The sequence below is a fragment of the Vanessa cardui genome, chromosome 12 (assembly GCF_905220365.1).
Source record: "Vanessa cardui chromosome 12, ilVanCard2.1, whole genome shotgun sequence".
Taxonomy (NCBI): Eukaryota; Metazoa; Arthropoda; class Insecta; order Lepidoptera; family Nymphalidae; genus Vanessa; species Vanessa cardui.
The window spans coordinates 14,631,184-14,648,065 of NC_061134.1; the positions used below are offsets into that span (position 1 = coordinate 14,631,184).

The 16,882-nt window shown below is 35.3% G+C and overlaps 1 protein-coding gene across 1 annotated transcript in view; it reads left to right on the forward strand.

The window, feature by feature from the left end:
• LOC124534209 overlaps nucleotides 1-15,023 on the forward strand; it is a 34,881-nt gene extending 19,858 nt beyond the window's left edge. The window contains exons 7-14 of the mRNA XM_047109921.1: nucleotides 1,668-1,771; nucleotides 2,638-2,765; nucleotides 8,396-8,536; nucleotides 8,719-8,899; nucleotides 11,338-11,460; nucleotides 13,170-13,293; nucleotides 13,814-13,934; nucleotides 14,828-15,023. Of these exons, the coding sequence (XP_046965877.1) occupies nucleotides 1,668-1,771; nucleotides 2,638-2,765; nucleotides 8,396-8,536; nucleotides 8,719-8,899; nucleotides 11,338-11,460; nucleotides 13,170-13,293; nucleotides 13,814-13,934; nucleotides 14,828-15,023 (1,118 nt within the window). The remainder of the gene's footprint in view (nucleotides 1-1,667; nucleotides 1,772-2,637; nucleotides 2,766-8,395; nucleotides 8,537-8,718; nucleotides 8,900-11,337; nucleotides 11,461-13,169; nucleotides 13,294-13,813; nucleotides 13,935-14,827) is intronic.
• Nucleotides 15,024-16,882: the final 1,859 nt, after the last annotated feature.

The window sequence follows — 16,882 nt, forward strand, 5'->3', positions numbered from 1 at the left end:
ACACTCACTAATCACAGTAATACAGTAACAGCCTGTAAATTTCCCACTCAGGTTTAGAGTATATTATTTTTCCAATGTGGCTTGGGGGATATACGTGTGGCAGAATTTCGTTGAAATTAGTCATATGCAGGTTTCCTCACAATGTTTTCCTTCCGAGCGCGAGATGACTACTAATCGTACATTAAGTACATGAATATTCAGCGGTGCTTGACTGGGTTTGAACCCACAATCATTGGTTAAGATTCACGCGCTCTAACCACTGGATCATCTCACAAATCAGATAGCGATAACATTTTATTATAATTAAGTAACGAACATGGGAAACCGGAAAATAAGTTGACCTAGTACACTTCCTATACTGTCTAAGTGCCTCCAAAAATGTTGTGTTAAGATGTTACATCCCTTGTGGCCGTAATTGCACTGGATCTCTCACCCTTCAGCCACCAGCATACTAATTGCAGTGCGTTGCAATTGTAAGAGATGTCTCTGAATAAGTATTTTAAATTTTATATATTTTAAATAATTATAAAAAAAATCGAAACAGATATTAAATTACTGGGAGAGTAAATAGAAATAAGCTCTGCTGCAAAATCGTAACAATCATTTCATTATTTCGGATTATATAATTCGAATGAAAATACTTTTTGCACAAAAAAGCGCTGGCAATCCGATATATATTTTTTGATTACATATTTGCCGAACTTATTCGGTGCTATTGAAAATATAAAAGGTATTCTCAAATTAAAATATTTTGTTTGTTATTTTTTTAATGGATGAAACATTTTATTTAGATAATAAATTTTAACAGAATAGTATATAGAAGTTGCTTGTAAACGAGTACATATTATTACGTACGTATGTGTAAAAAATAAATAAAGACTCGTTCTATCAATCTGTTCAGTTGCACAGTCAGAGTAAGAAAACCTTCGTCAGTTTTCAAATTAATTCCTTTATCAAGTCTTAAATTCTTTACCTTTTGAAACTAAAGCACTAAACTGACAACTACATACAAAATTAAACTTACACAGTATGATAACTTGGTTCAAAATACTGTAACATCTTTGGACTACGTCTAATTTTATATTAATATGAAATCCTTTTAATGGCGTAATTAGGCATTCCAATTTTAAATTAGGTATGATATCTTCTACTGAAAATATGTCTGTCAGTGTTATATATACTCGAGCGGTAAAGCAGATTATCGTTCATACTGAGCACACGAAAATAGATCTTAAGGCTACGAACCTTTTCTTACGCCGACTGTACATATGACGTTTTCGCTTCTACACCCGAGTTGTAGATTAAAACGTTTGTTTTTTTTCTGTATTACTGTCTCAATCTGCAATTGTTTAACCGCTAGAGGAAGGCCTTTTCTCATCAACTTTTTTATTTCGTCATGGTTTCCTTCGAGCATAGGATTAATTATAAACAGGAAATAAATATTCAGTGCTGAATTGCTGATTCCCCTCCCTTTGAGTTTGAACATGGAGATATGATTCAAATGGGTAATGAACAAGTCTCACAAGATTAGTGACATAAACTGGAATCCGTGTAGAAAGCATATTTTTTTAACAATGTGTGTGTGTTTTTATAAATGTGTTGTATGTTTACCTTAAAAAACAAATATCTTATATCGTTATATGATATTTTATTTGCTTTATTTACAGCCGATAGTACTACTGAGTGTGACTCGTTGTGGGAAGACATGGATACCGGTGTGGAACTCTATCTTGATTCAGATCGCGGCGTTCAAAGTGAAGAGTTCTACCAAGTTAGCGCCGTAATTTAATTCGAATTTGACTTTGTTTATATTTTAAGAAGAGTGACAAAAATATGCGTGTAACTGTCTCCACTATTGTTATGGATAACATTTATGTACTCTCTGTTACACTGCTGCATGCTATCTTCTTATTTATATTAATAAATTTTCACCAGTCGGTGCAAGCCTCTCGGCGCAGGTATAGCGTGACACAACTTAGATGTAGCGTCGGCAAAAGCGAATTAAGTACGCATATTCCAAATTATAAATATTTATTTCTTATGTGAATATGATCTTTATAGAAACGTAATATAACTTGTAATATCATATGACCTACTATATTCGTCAATTTGACACGTCACTGACGCGAGAATCTGTAGCGACGAAAGCGTCTTATGGCGTCATAGGGAGCTATTTCTATTAGTTGTATCAACTGGCATTAATCGGTTTTATTGCATTCGCCGATGCTACATGTAAATTGTGTCGTACTATACCTCTCACTCAGATATTCTACCGCTTAACAGCAATTCTTAGTATTGTTGTAAACCAGTTCAACTACAGGCACAAATTACATCACATCTTAGCTTAGTGACACATTGGCGAAATTGTTTAACATTTGAATTTTTGTATATTTAATTAATCTTATAGTAGGATTTAACGCAACCCAATACAGTGATAATATTGTTACGCAATGTATACTTATACTAGCGGTTTTTTATAAACTTGAGATCCCACCAGATAGAACTCTGAAAAAGCAGCGATCATACCGGGCACTAAATTTTCATTTATTTGCGGTTGTAGTTAATTTGTAAATGGTCAGTTTTATCATTAGTTTTGTAGAAAAGACGAATTGTATTTTAAAATAACATTTTCCTTAGGTCGAGCCTCTCGAATGCCATATAAAACCTTCTGAGAAAGTGAATTACAAAGTGCGTCTCCTGCCCAAGAATGAGTTAGCTCCACATGCGACGCTGGTTCTCCGACCTCTACCACTCGAGCAAACTGGGTAATGTGCCAATCGTTACAATTGGATGCTGTTTTACAAAGATAACATTCTGCGTGTGAGTAGAGGAGTCAGTAATCAGTTAATTTTTGTCTTTTTCTGTGTGCCTGACATCGTTTACACAAAATGTCATGATAATCGCTTGAACAGCTACGTGAAAGCGTTACAAATAACAAATAAACAAACACACTTTGGATTAATTAATTATTATCATACAATAGCAAGCAACTCGACGCTAATTAACAATATGTTTTATTTACATCGACAACATTACACAATAATTACATCGAACGCGACCTACTTCACGTTTATTTTAGTGAGCTCTTGTTTATATTAAGAGAATGTGAGAAATTAAAAACTGCACCGCGCCACGAGTGCGCCAAAGAGAAAAAACGTGGAGGGTCCCGCTGCAATTTGTTTTGTCATTCATTAATGTCGTCGCAATATATTTTGAAGCTGAAACTCGGGATGGAAATTTAATTAGCCGAGTTGCGAACACATATAAACAGAAAAGTTTTTTTGTGTTTCATTTCGTGTTTGCGCTAGCTGAGCGCAAGTTATATGAAGTACAGGGTGTAATAAATATACAATTTTACGACTATAATTAGTCACGACGGAGATAAGAACGGAGGAATAGAATCATTATAAGGATATGCTAGTCAGATTTAGAAAAGTTGATATTACAATACTAAGTGTATTGTTGTCCCAGTTTTATTGTACCAAATTTATTTTACAACCAGTCCTCTGCCCAAAGGTTGCCTGGAAGAGATGACCGCTGTTTAGCGATAAGCCCCCTGTTGCAAAAATGTGACATTAAGTGTTGGTGCAATAAAGCATAAATAAATAAATATGCCTGACAACATTCGCGTGGCCGTAATCGGGCTGATGTCCCGAGCGGCTTAATGATAATCTCCCTTAACAGCATTGGGCGAAATCGGACTGAAGGACCACATCAGTTCATTTAATCGAAATCCCCTATAAGAGCTTATTGTAATAACATCATGCTTATTTTGTAAGAAAGTTCGATTTTTTCGGTTTACAAGAAAAAAAAAATTGATAACTTTATATTATACGCTTGATAAACATGGAATTTTCATATTATTTTAGGCTATTGTTTCAGGACGTAATACGTACAATAGTACGTAATTCATATGGTGCATAACTTTTTGTGAAATGTGAAAGTAATATTTAATATTTTTAGATATCCAAAATTAAAACATTTTTATATTAAAAGTATATAAAATTAAAAATAAAACAACAATAATTGTTTTGAATGTCGATAAAGTATAAAATGTTTTCAAAATAAGTAAAAAAATATTTTTAATAAACCTACCTACCAAAGCCTTTTAAAGTACAATTCGTACGGAAAGTTTTAAAAATATTTCGCGATATTCAATTAAACCGTCTGCAAAATACGCGGTTCGTGCTACGACGTATCAGAGCGTACGGGCGTCATTGGATAAAACAGTGCGCGGCAAATCCTTTCTGCCTACGAATCCTCGCTACAAATTTCAGACGAATATATAGTTATTAAAATAATATGTACCCACGTGCGTAAAGCAAGATAATCATTACATAATACAAAACAAAGTCCCTTACCGCTGTTTCTATATATGCTTAAAACAACAGCCTGTAAAGTTCCCACTGCTGGGCTAAAGGCCTCCTCTCCCTTTGAGGAGAAGGTTTGGAACATATTCCACCACGCTGTTTTAATGCGGGTTGATGAAATACACATGTGGCAGAATTTCTAAGAAATTTGTCACGTGCAGGTTTCCTCACGATGTTTTCCTTCACCGCTGAGCACGAGATGAATTATAAAGACAAATTAAGCACACGAATCAGCGGTGCTGGCCTGGGATTGAACCCACAATCATCGGTTAAGATGGACGCGTTCTAACCACTGGGCCATCTCAGCTATGTACGCTTAGATGTTTATAATTACGCAAATAATTTAGATAAGGTTTTTTTAATAGATAGAGCGATTCAAGAGGAAGGTTTTTCTGTATAAACGGATTCTCCACTACATTTAGTATCAGCATTGTACCCATGCGAAACTGGGTCGGATCGCTAGTAATATTAAAAAAGTACTTATAACCGTTTTGTTATCAAATTATTCTGTTTTAGTATTAATGTATCCTAAGCCGATATAGTGTGTTAAGCCAAACTTTGTATCTCAAACTTTAATGCCGGTTTGGATCGCGTCGAGTTAAAATTGTATCAATCCATGTTGGCTAGGATTTAATATCTAAGCTGGCTTTCAAAATCTTTTGACAATAGAAGCGAATTGAGTACGATGCAATTAAAATGTAGCATCGCCAAAATTCGTAATACCGATCACATTCGAATTAAGTACGATATCCCAAATTATCATATTTTATATTATTTTATTTTAGTTTATTTATAATCTTGGAGCTAGAGACTCTCTTCGGGATGTTTTTAACAAAGTGGGAATACTTACTGTTGCGTCGCAATATATTTACAACAATATTATGTACATTCACAGTAACAATGATCACTTTGATAAAATCAGTGATAATCATTGTATGTGCACTATGAGTAAGGATAAGCTTATAACGCCAAGTTTCCGACTCCGCAAAGTCAATAAATCCTTCTTGGGGCAAGGTATCCGTTTCTATAATAAAATTCCGCAATTTTTTTTAACTTTGCCGTTTAGTACATTCAAATCGTTTGTAAAAAATACATTGGTAGAAAAAGCATATTATTCGATACAAGATTTTATAGATGATAAAAAAGCGTGGAGTTAATACCTGTTGACTTCCAAGCAGGATACATTAATTGAAATAATTGTATTTAATTAACATGACGTTGTATTTTTTAAATGTTAAAAAAGAGTAACTACTGAGTTTCTTGCCGATTCTTCTCGGTAGAATCTACTTTCAATTAATGACATTATACACGGTTACCTGTTCTTAACTTACAACTTAGTATATATAGTAAGTTGTATAAAAGGTATCCTAACAAGCAACCTGTATTTTCCAATTCCTCGTACAATATTCACTCGACTAATCCTCGTTTTTAATGAATAACAAATCGGGGAAGTTGTGAAATGAGCCAATTAACGCTTATATTTTATAACGGTAATAAGCCGGTGGAAGATTGTATAATCAATAAGTAAGCGTGCTTTTATATTGAATAAAGCTCGCGATTTAGCCAAGCGATATATTTGCGATTTATCAGTGTACTTAATTATTATTCTAAAATATAATCCTTGTCATTTCAAAGAAAAGGTAGGGCTTATTTGCTACGCTGTATCTCGTGCTATAACAAATTAATATTGTATTACAAATAAAATAAGAAATTAGAATGTTAAAATTTTGTACAATTTGTTTTATGCTTTTTTTCCTTTCAAAAATAAATCATATATTTTTGTGCAATTAAATATTGTCAATTGTTTCGTGGAATAACAATAATTTGTTTTTATTATTTATTTTATAAATGTACTACATAATGTAATACCAGAGTAATACATTTATTTTAAGTAATGTTATGGAAACTAATGCACGATAAAATCAAAGAAAATCAAACTCCTTTATATAATATAGAAGCATACACCTTTTTATTGATTGTCGAATTAAACACAACATTCGGAAAAAAAACTATCCTGGGGAATATTTGGGAACAACTGGCGAAAGAAACTCAGTTTTGTTCTTCAGTAACTGAAATATTTAAACACGATTATTACGAACGAAATACTTATTTTTTGAATTCTTCTAATTAAAGTTCCTTATATAATATAAATAAAAACACCTTGTATATCAACAAATATTGAACGGTATACAAATATTTACTTCGCTCAATAAATGCAAATAAAACTTATCTGTTTAATCTAAAAGCACTTTGAATAATTAAAGTAAAACGGCGTCGTGACATATCGCGTTCGTCGTGAATCTATTACTGCCATTTGCATTAGAGACGGATTAGTTATGCCAAACAAACAACAACAAGTCTAGTAACTTACATCCAAGGTCTAGGGTTCGAGACGTAATTCAAGTTTCATAGAAAATAAGGAAAGCCTGTCCGCCCACGTGTTCCAAATACGCAACGTCGTCATGATAATGTCCAGTAACAAGAGTATTGTTAAATTTAGTCTGAGCGCTGGGGTTTTCTCGAGACCCACAAGTTTTTACCCGAAGATCAGAACAAATCCACAAATTCCATAAAACTTTGTTGCCGAATCGAAAGCTGTCGTTCAGGCTTAGTTGGAACTTTTTTAACACGCGTTGACGTGACAAGTTAATAAAAGCGTGTTAAGAAAGTCAAATGTGTTGTTTCTACTATTCAACAATTCATGACTTAACTTTACTTCAAATAAAAGGTCATTTTTTTATGTACAAGTCGTACACGTAGGTGTATAAAAGAGTTACATAATATCAGCGATTAATTTTTTTATTGTAGCTGTGCAATCGTCTGCACTTTTACTAAACTGTTACGTGAACTAATTAAGTGCTAATTGTTTTAATTACACCTACTTTATACGTAGAAGGGCACCAGCTGATGCTGGTAGTTAGTACGGTTTCGGTCGAAGTAGCTTAGTGGGTGATCTTCTAGTTAACCTAACACAAAGATAAATAGACGGAAGCAAATGGGTCTAAGAGGCACGCATAATTAGCCAGTCTGGACAGTACCAGCCTTCGATCGCATATTTATTCTTTCCCGTGGGCTTCTCGGGAAATTATGCTAGATCGCTAGTTTTTTGGCAGATTAGAGCATCAAGGTCGTTGTCGACGATGTATGCTCTAACTTAAAATTCATCAATTCTGGTGTTCAACAAAGCTTATAAATTGATACGGTAGCTTGCCCGAGCAATCCCGTGGCGCCTGCTGAAGAGTTGAAGAATCCTGGTGTACTATACTAGGTACCTGAGTATCACACATATCTTCCTCGTGAATAAAAACCAATAACTACTATTACCGTAGGGAAAAAGACTTACTCTGGTTCTTCTGCATATCATTGACATTGCAAATCAGTACTATTCACTGCTATTTAGACGATATGTAGACACCTCATACACCAGCCACACCAATATTTCTCGAGAACAAGTCAAGAAAGACCAGAATAAAGTTGTGTTTGAAATCGAGTATTTGTTAAACAAAGTCTCAGCCTGCGGCGGGCTAAAACCAAATTAGCATCAAAAAAGCTTGGTTTGCTCAGCAATACAAAACAAGGTGCAAACTCAGGGTCACATAAAATACTGCTCTCATCTGTGTGTAGAGACTCTCCAGTACCAGCGACTTTAATTTGACCGTATTAAAGTGTGTGTGTTACTCAAATTATCCTGCTTAATACTTAGGCTTTGCGCTGAGATGTTCGATCACTCCGTACGAAATATTTGGATTAATTCCAGCAGCACATGGCCGTTCATGCTCACTATCTACATGTCAGAAAATTTGGAAAACCAATCAATGGAACCAACTTCCACGAAGGGTTTTTCCGAATCAATATTTGAGACTTAAGAAACCTATAATAAGGGCCTACGCTTAATTTAAAAGACGGAAATGCAACAGCATGCCCGTTAATATTGTAGATGTCCATGGGCAGGGGTAGCACCATGAACGATCATGCTTGTTTCCCACCTATTCGATAAAAAGATAATGTTTATTTTGTAACCGTAGAAGTTTTTGGTGTCGCCCTGCCCCGCCACTCCAGTTCGTACAGTTGCGTCAAACTCTGCGCACTTCCTGCCTCCAAGCTTCGGTCTCCGAGTTAAAAGTCACATTATGTGCACTTGACTTACCCTATAACGATACTCTCAGGTTGGTATAAGATAATCTTAATTGAATCAATATCTTCCAGTTTAAAGCAGAAGAATTTTTACGAAGGTTTTAATTTTTACAAAGTTCACTAGTATTTATTTTGTGCCTACACCAAACTTTTAATTCATTTTGTTTTAACGAAAATATAATTTTCTGATATTTTTTTTTTGTTTGTCGTCCAGGGTACGTAAAAGGTTTTACTTGCAAAACGTGGGGGACGGTCTAATGGAAATTTACGCGGAGACAGAACCGCCGTGGACGCTCGACGTCGCTCGCCAAATCTGCGACGCTCATTGTATTAAAGTACGATCGGAACTTTTGGATAGATTGAAACTTTGTCTTCCCCCTCGAAGTTCTACTGAGGTGAGTGACAAGATGATTCATCACATTGATGTTGTCACTTCATTTAACCATATTACTTATGTATATTTAAATGAATTTTAATAAGCGAGCCAGTAGTTCTTTTCGGTATCATCAAAATGGATGCAAATGACAACAACAGCCTGTAAATTCCCACTGCTGGGCTAAAAACTCCCTTTGAGGACAAGGTTTGGAACATATTCCACCACGCTGTTCCAATGCGGGTTGGTGGAATACACATGTGGCAGAATTTTTATGAAATTTGTCGCATGCAGGTTTCCTCACTATATTTTCCTTCGCCGCTGAGCACGAGATGAATTATAAAGACAAATTAAGCACATGAATGCTGATTCATGTGCTTAATTTGTCTAGGTGGTCTAGGCAGCGGTGCTTGCCTGGGTTTTAACCAGCAATCATCGGTTAAGATGCACGCGTTCTAACCACTGGGCCATCTCAGCATGCAAATGACGCTGTACACAAATTAATGTGACAGATACACGCACAATTTATACAGCTTTGTGACGTGGACTCGACAATGTATGTGTCCAGATTGCGCAGCGTGTAAAACTTTGTTTGCATGCTTTACACTGCTTTTTTCCAAATGTATGGTATGGTTCGGTCACTCCAATACGCTTGAAAACAATCATATAGGGTGAGATTTTAATTTTACGTATTCACAGCCACGCATTCAAAGTTAAAAAATAATTTAGATTAAAATAATGATTCAATTCAAAACGAGAATTCAAATTCAACCGAGGCTTCCGGCAATAAACATTGACAATGATTTATCTCGTGGCAAACGAAAACATTTCTAAGGAAATTGAATGTCAGAAGAAAGAAATATGTGCATTGGGGTGGTAACCACATTTAGCAAATTTTCTAGTAGGCCGTAGGGTTTTGTGCAAAGATATCTGATCAGGTACCATCCGTTAATTATATATTCTACCGCCAAATACCAATATTAAGCAATGTTGTGTTCCAGTTTGATGATGATGAGTAAGCACAAGGGAATTGACATCTTAGCAAAGTTTTATCAATGCCTTTAGGACGTAACCATTATATTGTGACGATGCTCGTTGATGGTGTAGCAAAATTGCCTCGATGGCCTTCCAATAGAATTGTAGACAAAACAGTGTGATACAACAAGCGAGATAATAATCTATACGTCGAGAAAAGCGGCTTTTCCTAAGAAAGGGGTCATTTATTATTAATTACTTATTTATCGTTGAGCAACAAAATAACTAATATGGATAGTTCTCGATAAGTATATTATGGCTATTTTCGTAGTATTATGTCTAAAGGCCTATTGATTTGTGTCGCAATATATTTACAACTATTCTTAGTAGTATTATTTACAATTATATTGTGATTATTTTTAAATATTCTTTGATATTCACTTGAAACGCGACAAGGTGGTCGGCTATGAAACCAAGATTAGAACTTCGTAAAGTTAATGATTCCTTAGTTATGAAATAATTTAATTTTAAAAAAGCCGCTAATCTCTATATTATTAACAATTGATAAATTTTAGCCTTTGTTAAGAAATTATAATTAGATACAGCATATTACCCAAGACAACATAAATTATTGTATTGGTGAAAAAAACTTGAATTTATATCCGGTTTTTTTCAGTAAATTTATATTTTAAGCTGGCGGTATAGATCTGTTTGCTCACGTAGGCGCGTCTGCGAGGTAAATTGTCATTATGACATTTATAATCTCTTTGTTGTGCTATTTTTATATAAGTCATCTCACGCACACTAAGGCATCTTGTCAGCACGAAGGTTACTCGTTACAATTGCTCGCCGCCAAATAACCCAGAGGCGCGCGCCTACGTGAGTCAACAGATCTATAGCTTTAACTTAATATAATCCTGTAAAATACAAAAGTGCTTGTAAAAGCTTACTTGAATAAATTATAATATTCAGATTTAAAGATTATATTAAGGGTGATATTTCATTTTCAAAGAGTCAGTTCATTTCAGTATATCAGATATGGTCACCGGTGGTAGGGTTTTATGCAAACCCATTAGGGCAGGTACCAATCACTTATCAGATATTTTACCGCCAATCATCATCATGTTCGTCCACTGCTGGACTTAAGCCTCTCCAATTGCATCACTGTGACCGTTCTTCGATTACTCGCATACATCATTATATAAAATATTTAGTAATTTTTGTGTTCCTGTTTGTAGGGTGATTGAGCCAGTAGAAAACTATTGGCACCAAGAACTTAACATCTTTGATTAACATTTCTTACAATACTACTTTTGACACTGGCGACATCAGGCTATCCATTCGCACTATCTAATTTCCTGAGTATTGTCCAAAATTGGGTCAGTGTCATTTCAGGCCCAATCATGGATGGTCCCCCATTTGCCGTGATGTGTTGGTACATATTATCACATTTATTATTATAATCATAAGAAAATTTATATACAGATGGTGGCGGAAGTATCTTTAAAAACGAACGCAGTCTGGCCAGCGGGCAACGAGAAGTATTTACCCAAATTGGTGTCAACTACTATTGTCTGCTTCTTCGAACTCGAGAACGTCAAGTTATTGGTACATTATTGCTTATTTCCATTAAAATAAGTCTAGATTAGTGTTTTTTTATTGATGCGGACGAAATTTTTCAAAATCACGTTGGTGATTTAAAAGTGGCAATATATGGCAATTATTATAAGTTCGAACTTTTACTCGGAGCCCGAGAACAAAAATTCACAGCTGGAGTTAGAGAGTCAGTAGTGCTACATTCCATTGCCTGAAAATGCAGGTTAAGCTGTGGATTCTGGGCATCCTCTGCTTGTTTTATTTTAGGCGTCTCAACAACTATACTAACGTGAGAATAGATTGAGTAACTGCGTTTGCACATACATCATATCATGCACTTTTTATCTCCTACACAGAACATAATCTGGATAAGCAGTATGAATTGTTATACAGAGTATCAATTAAAACCATTTTTGATCTTGTACAAAGGGATCACTAGTATTATTAATACTTAAACGACACATGTAGTCACTATCGGCGCAAGATCTAACTTAATGTACTCGCAAAATGTACCTTACCCTCGCGAGGTACATCACGTACATTACTCTGATCCCGATGTAATTTTTTGGATGTGCCATACTTTTTCAAATTGATTTTCGGGCGTGAGGCCGGGTGTGAGGCCGTAGCCTTTGCATGTAGTTTATTAGGTTTAAGACATTCTTTTGTAATTCATTTGTTGTTAAAACGAGTCAGACTTTTTACTACTCTCCAACATAAGAAGATAAATCTGAACAGAATTTGTAAAGAAACGTACAGATTCCGACCGACGTAATGAGGTTACCGTCGATACGATCCAGCGTCCGACGCTGCGAGGGAAATTGGACATGGCTTCCTGTTTAGCTTGCGGGTTCAAGCAACTTCCTACTTTTGTCAGTTTTAATTGACACACTGAGCTTATTTTACCTAGCATAGTTTAGTTGGAAACGTTTAATTGCTTTATTCTATAATATATGCATTGCAAACTTATGCTAAACTTATACTTATTTAATATTGTCTTAAATTTTCGCGATTTTTACACATTGAAATAAAACTAGTTATAACGGTTTTGAATCGCGTATATTAATTGTTTTTAACATCCCGACGTTTCGAGCACTTTACAGCGTTCGTGTGAACGGATGTTAAAAATAATTAATATACGCGATTCAAAGCCGTTATAAACTAGTTTTATACTTACTTGTAATTTATATTATGTATTGATAATAAAATTATTTTTTTAATATATAAGTTGTGTATTATACATTTACGTTTATTTATTATTCTATCTACCCACCTATATTTTATGAGATATCCCACCCTACACCGTCGGTTGTCTGGAAGAGATCGCTATGTAGCGATAAGGTCGCCAAAATTGTACGCCCCTTTTATTCACACTGTATCCATGTTGTTCATCCATTTGTCAATCCATTTATTTTCTTTTTGTGGTGTACAATAGAGTATAAAGTAAAGTACATTAGTAAGTATTTTCTTAAACGTACTCACAGTATTGTAGGTACGATTTGTTGTGTTGTTGTTGTTTGTTGAAAAATCCATATGAGGTATTGTGCAAAATATATTGAATATTATAATGTATATATATATAAAAAAAAGTATTTTTTATATTTAATTTGTGCTATTTACGTTGTCAGAAAATCAGATGTTATATGTAGTATAACCCATTTACGATACCGTGAATATATTGTTAATAACATACCATAATTATATTGCATTGAAATGTTTTACAGTGTATACCTCTCGTGCTGGAAATTGAGTATCCGGTCGTAACGACAGAACCTGCAGTCATTGACTTCGGTGACGTCAGCGACGAGGGCACCAGGAAGACTTACGTCACCGTCTCGCATTCCAGCCGTGAGTTTGACATGAATGAAACGATGTCACATAATGTTAAAATTAACGCTTCATTAACCCCACTATAAATCTTCTTACTTAATTGTCGTATTAAATGATAAATTTAGTAGCAAAATTTTTTTTCGGACTATTATTTTTCTTTATTTTAAGAGCTAGGTCATACAAATGACTGAGTCTCTATAAGTCTTGCTTTACTAAACTGGGCTTAACTAAGTAAATATTTCATTACGCAAGGGTTCGTTTCGGGTACACGCCATTACATGATCGATGATACAAATCTTCGATTTGATATAATTATAATGTCGTTATTCTCATACATATTTTTCATTTCTCAGCTCTTTAAAGTCAGCAAGCACATGAGTGTGCCTGTAATTTACCTTGTATTCCATGAGTATAAAAACTTATTGGAGAAATCTACATCTTCATAAAACTGAATAAGACCCGAAGCTTAACGGAAGACTTGTATACCACTTTGTAATATGTAATTTATGAGGAATTATAATAGTTATAATTTTATCAGCATTATCAACACTCGACCTGCTAGTCAGCTGGAGTGGTGGCGAACAGTTCCGCCTGTGGCCGACGAACTTGACTCTGCAGCCTGGAGTTAGTGCGCGCGTTTACATTGAGTACACAGCGATGTGAGAATATTTAATTTAAGTATTATATACATACCTCCAGGAACAACGAGGAAAGTTGATAAAGCATTCAACTCCAATGTAATGTCATTGTTAAATAGCTTAAAATATGTGATACATTTGGTCCATGCACGACTTATTGTTTCGCTGGTCGAGTAGCTAGTTGAGAATCTGAAGATCTTGAAGTCTTCAAATTCGAAGGGTTCAAATTCCAGAAACTATTAGATTTATGTCGACGAATTTAGTAGTAGCCTGGTGATGAGCTGAGATGGCCCAGTGGTTAGAACACGTGCATCTTAACCGATGATTGCGGGTTCAAACCCAGGCAAGCACCACTATATACATATGTGCTTAATTTGTGTTTATAATTCATCTCGTGCTCGGCGGTGAAGGAAAACATCGTGAGGAAACCTGCATGTGTCTAATTTCATCGAAATTCTGCCACATGTGCATTCCACCAACCCGCATTGGAACAGCGTGGTGGAATATGTTCCAAAAACCCTCTCCTTAATGGAAGAGGAGGCCTTATCTCAGCAGTGGGAAATGCACAGGCTGCTACTTTACTACTTTTTTTACTTTGGTGATTTAAATTTGTACTGTAACAGGAAACAATTATTTATAAGAATAAGGACAGTAGCGTAGCTATCGTAGGGCAAATGGAACAGTGCACCAGGGCCCCGGAGTTCAGGGGGCCTTCTAAACTAAACCTTAAGCTTTTAAAGCTAGAAAAACACGACCATGCGCACAAGATTTCTTATTTTGTGTCTATCATTTTAAAGGGTAATTATTAGTTAAAGAGGAGCTGAGGGCCCGATTCTTTTTGGCACCGGGGCCCTTCCTTCCCTAGCTACACCACTGAATAAGGACATATTGTGTGTTACCTCCTGTGGGTGCAGGTGGTGGTCCGGCTCGAGCGCGGAGGGCACAGTGTCGGTGGCGGCGTGCGGGCCGGCGGGGCGCTGGTGCGCGGCGGCCGCCCGCGTGTCGGCGCGCCCGCAGCGCTGCGCCGCGCGCGCCCCGCCGCACGTCGACTACACCGACGACACGCACTTGATACCCCGCGATGTTTGCCACGTATTAAAACAAAAATAATATTTAATAAAGATTATTTAAATTTTCCAATCTCGTTTGTTTGTATTATCATTATGAGATTTTAAATTAACAAGGTTATTTTTGTTATTACAGTTATTTACTATGGGATATTTACCATGTTTTTTATTTATATATTAATAACTGTATTATCATTAGTGTACAAATAATTTGAATGATGTTATAATTTAAACAAAACGCTATCAAGTGATTTGAATACATAACTATGTAAAAAAATGGGACCGTCACTTGCGATGGATTGAAATTGATGCTTTTTGAAGAAGTTTATATCTAAGAAAAAGTTATATAAATAAAATGATAATTTCATTAATAAATCAAGTCTCTTATAATATTTAGTGACCAAGGATTTATTAGGTAGAGCGTGGCGGTGGCGTGAGAGTGACTCATTATTTTTGCCTTCACGTCATACGAGTCCCTCCAAGGCGAGCCAATATAAGTTCGAAATAATATATAGGTATTAACATAACTGAAAAGTTTCATAAGAGATTGTGTGTTTTAAAGTCACTAAATAGTCTTAAAGCGCGTGGAGCGCTTCCGGTGTACACTTTAATCACTTTGCCGTAACGAATAGCTCGCGATAAAAACAGCTAACTGATACATTCAGCTACTTTTGCTTTACTTTTTTACCAAAGGAGAAAATGCAATCGACTCCTATATTATACAAAAATATAAGCCAAGATAAATTTAGATGTATTTTTAAATATGTAATTTAAAATTCAAGTCAAATTATAACAAACTACATAAATTTGAAAAAAAACTACGTTTTTGACGTTGCTCGATGGTGTGTGACCGATAAATATATCCCACGAAGGCTCTGTGCCTGGATTTCTGAGAGAAAGGCCTCAGGTCCGTTCAGCACAATGTCGACACGAGTTATCCTCCGATCACCACGTATCGATTACAGAAAAATAAACCTTCCTTAAATCAAACTCAAACTCAAACTTAAACTCAAATTCCTTTATTCAATATAAAAGCATTACACTTACTTATTGATTGTCAAATAAACACTACCACCGGTTCGGAAAAAGGAACACCCTGACCTGAGAAGAACCGGCGAAAGAAACTCAGCGGGTCTTTTTTTTCTGTTATTTTTTTTTTGTCAAATTTATAAGGTACATAGTAGTATATGATTAGAAATAGCCAGGAGGCGATCGTTTCATTCCCAAGGTGTGCTATCAAACATAAACTCGCTAATTGTATAGTAACCTTTTGCACACAAGCGTTCCTTGACAATTTTTTTAAATTTGGCAACAGAAGCATTTTGAACGCTTTCTGGGATCCTGTTGTAGAAGCATATACATTGCCCCACAAAAGAGTTACTGACTCTATGCAGTCGAGTAACAGGAGTAACAAGATTGTTTTTGTTCCTTGTACCAATGTTATGAGAATCACATTTTCTCATAAAAACATTAATATTTTTCCATACATACAAAACATTACAAAATATGTATTGAGAAGCAACAGTCAATATCTTAATTTCTTTAAATCTATGCCTTAATGATTCCTTGGCTCCTAGGTTATAGATTGCGCGAATAGCCCTCTTCTGCAGCACAAATATAGTTTGGATAGCGGCTGCGTTACCCCAAAGCATAATACCGTAGGACATTATACTATGAAAGTAACTAAAATATACTAGTCGAGCCGTATCAACATCAGTAAATAATCCTCGAATATATAACGTAATTAAAATTAATTCAAATAGAAAGAGCACAGAGGGCACTACTTAAGGTAGCTTATTTCAAAAAGCGTAGGTTTTCAACTCAGAAACTGTACACCGAAACTGATTTACTCTCCATTAGAAAGCTTTTCGTATTACATATAATATTAAAAAAGCATACAAA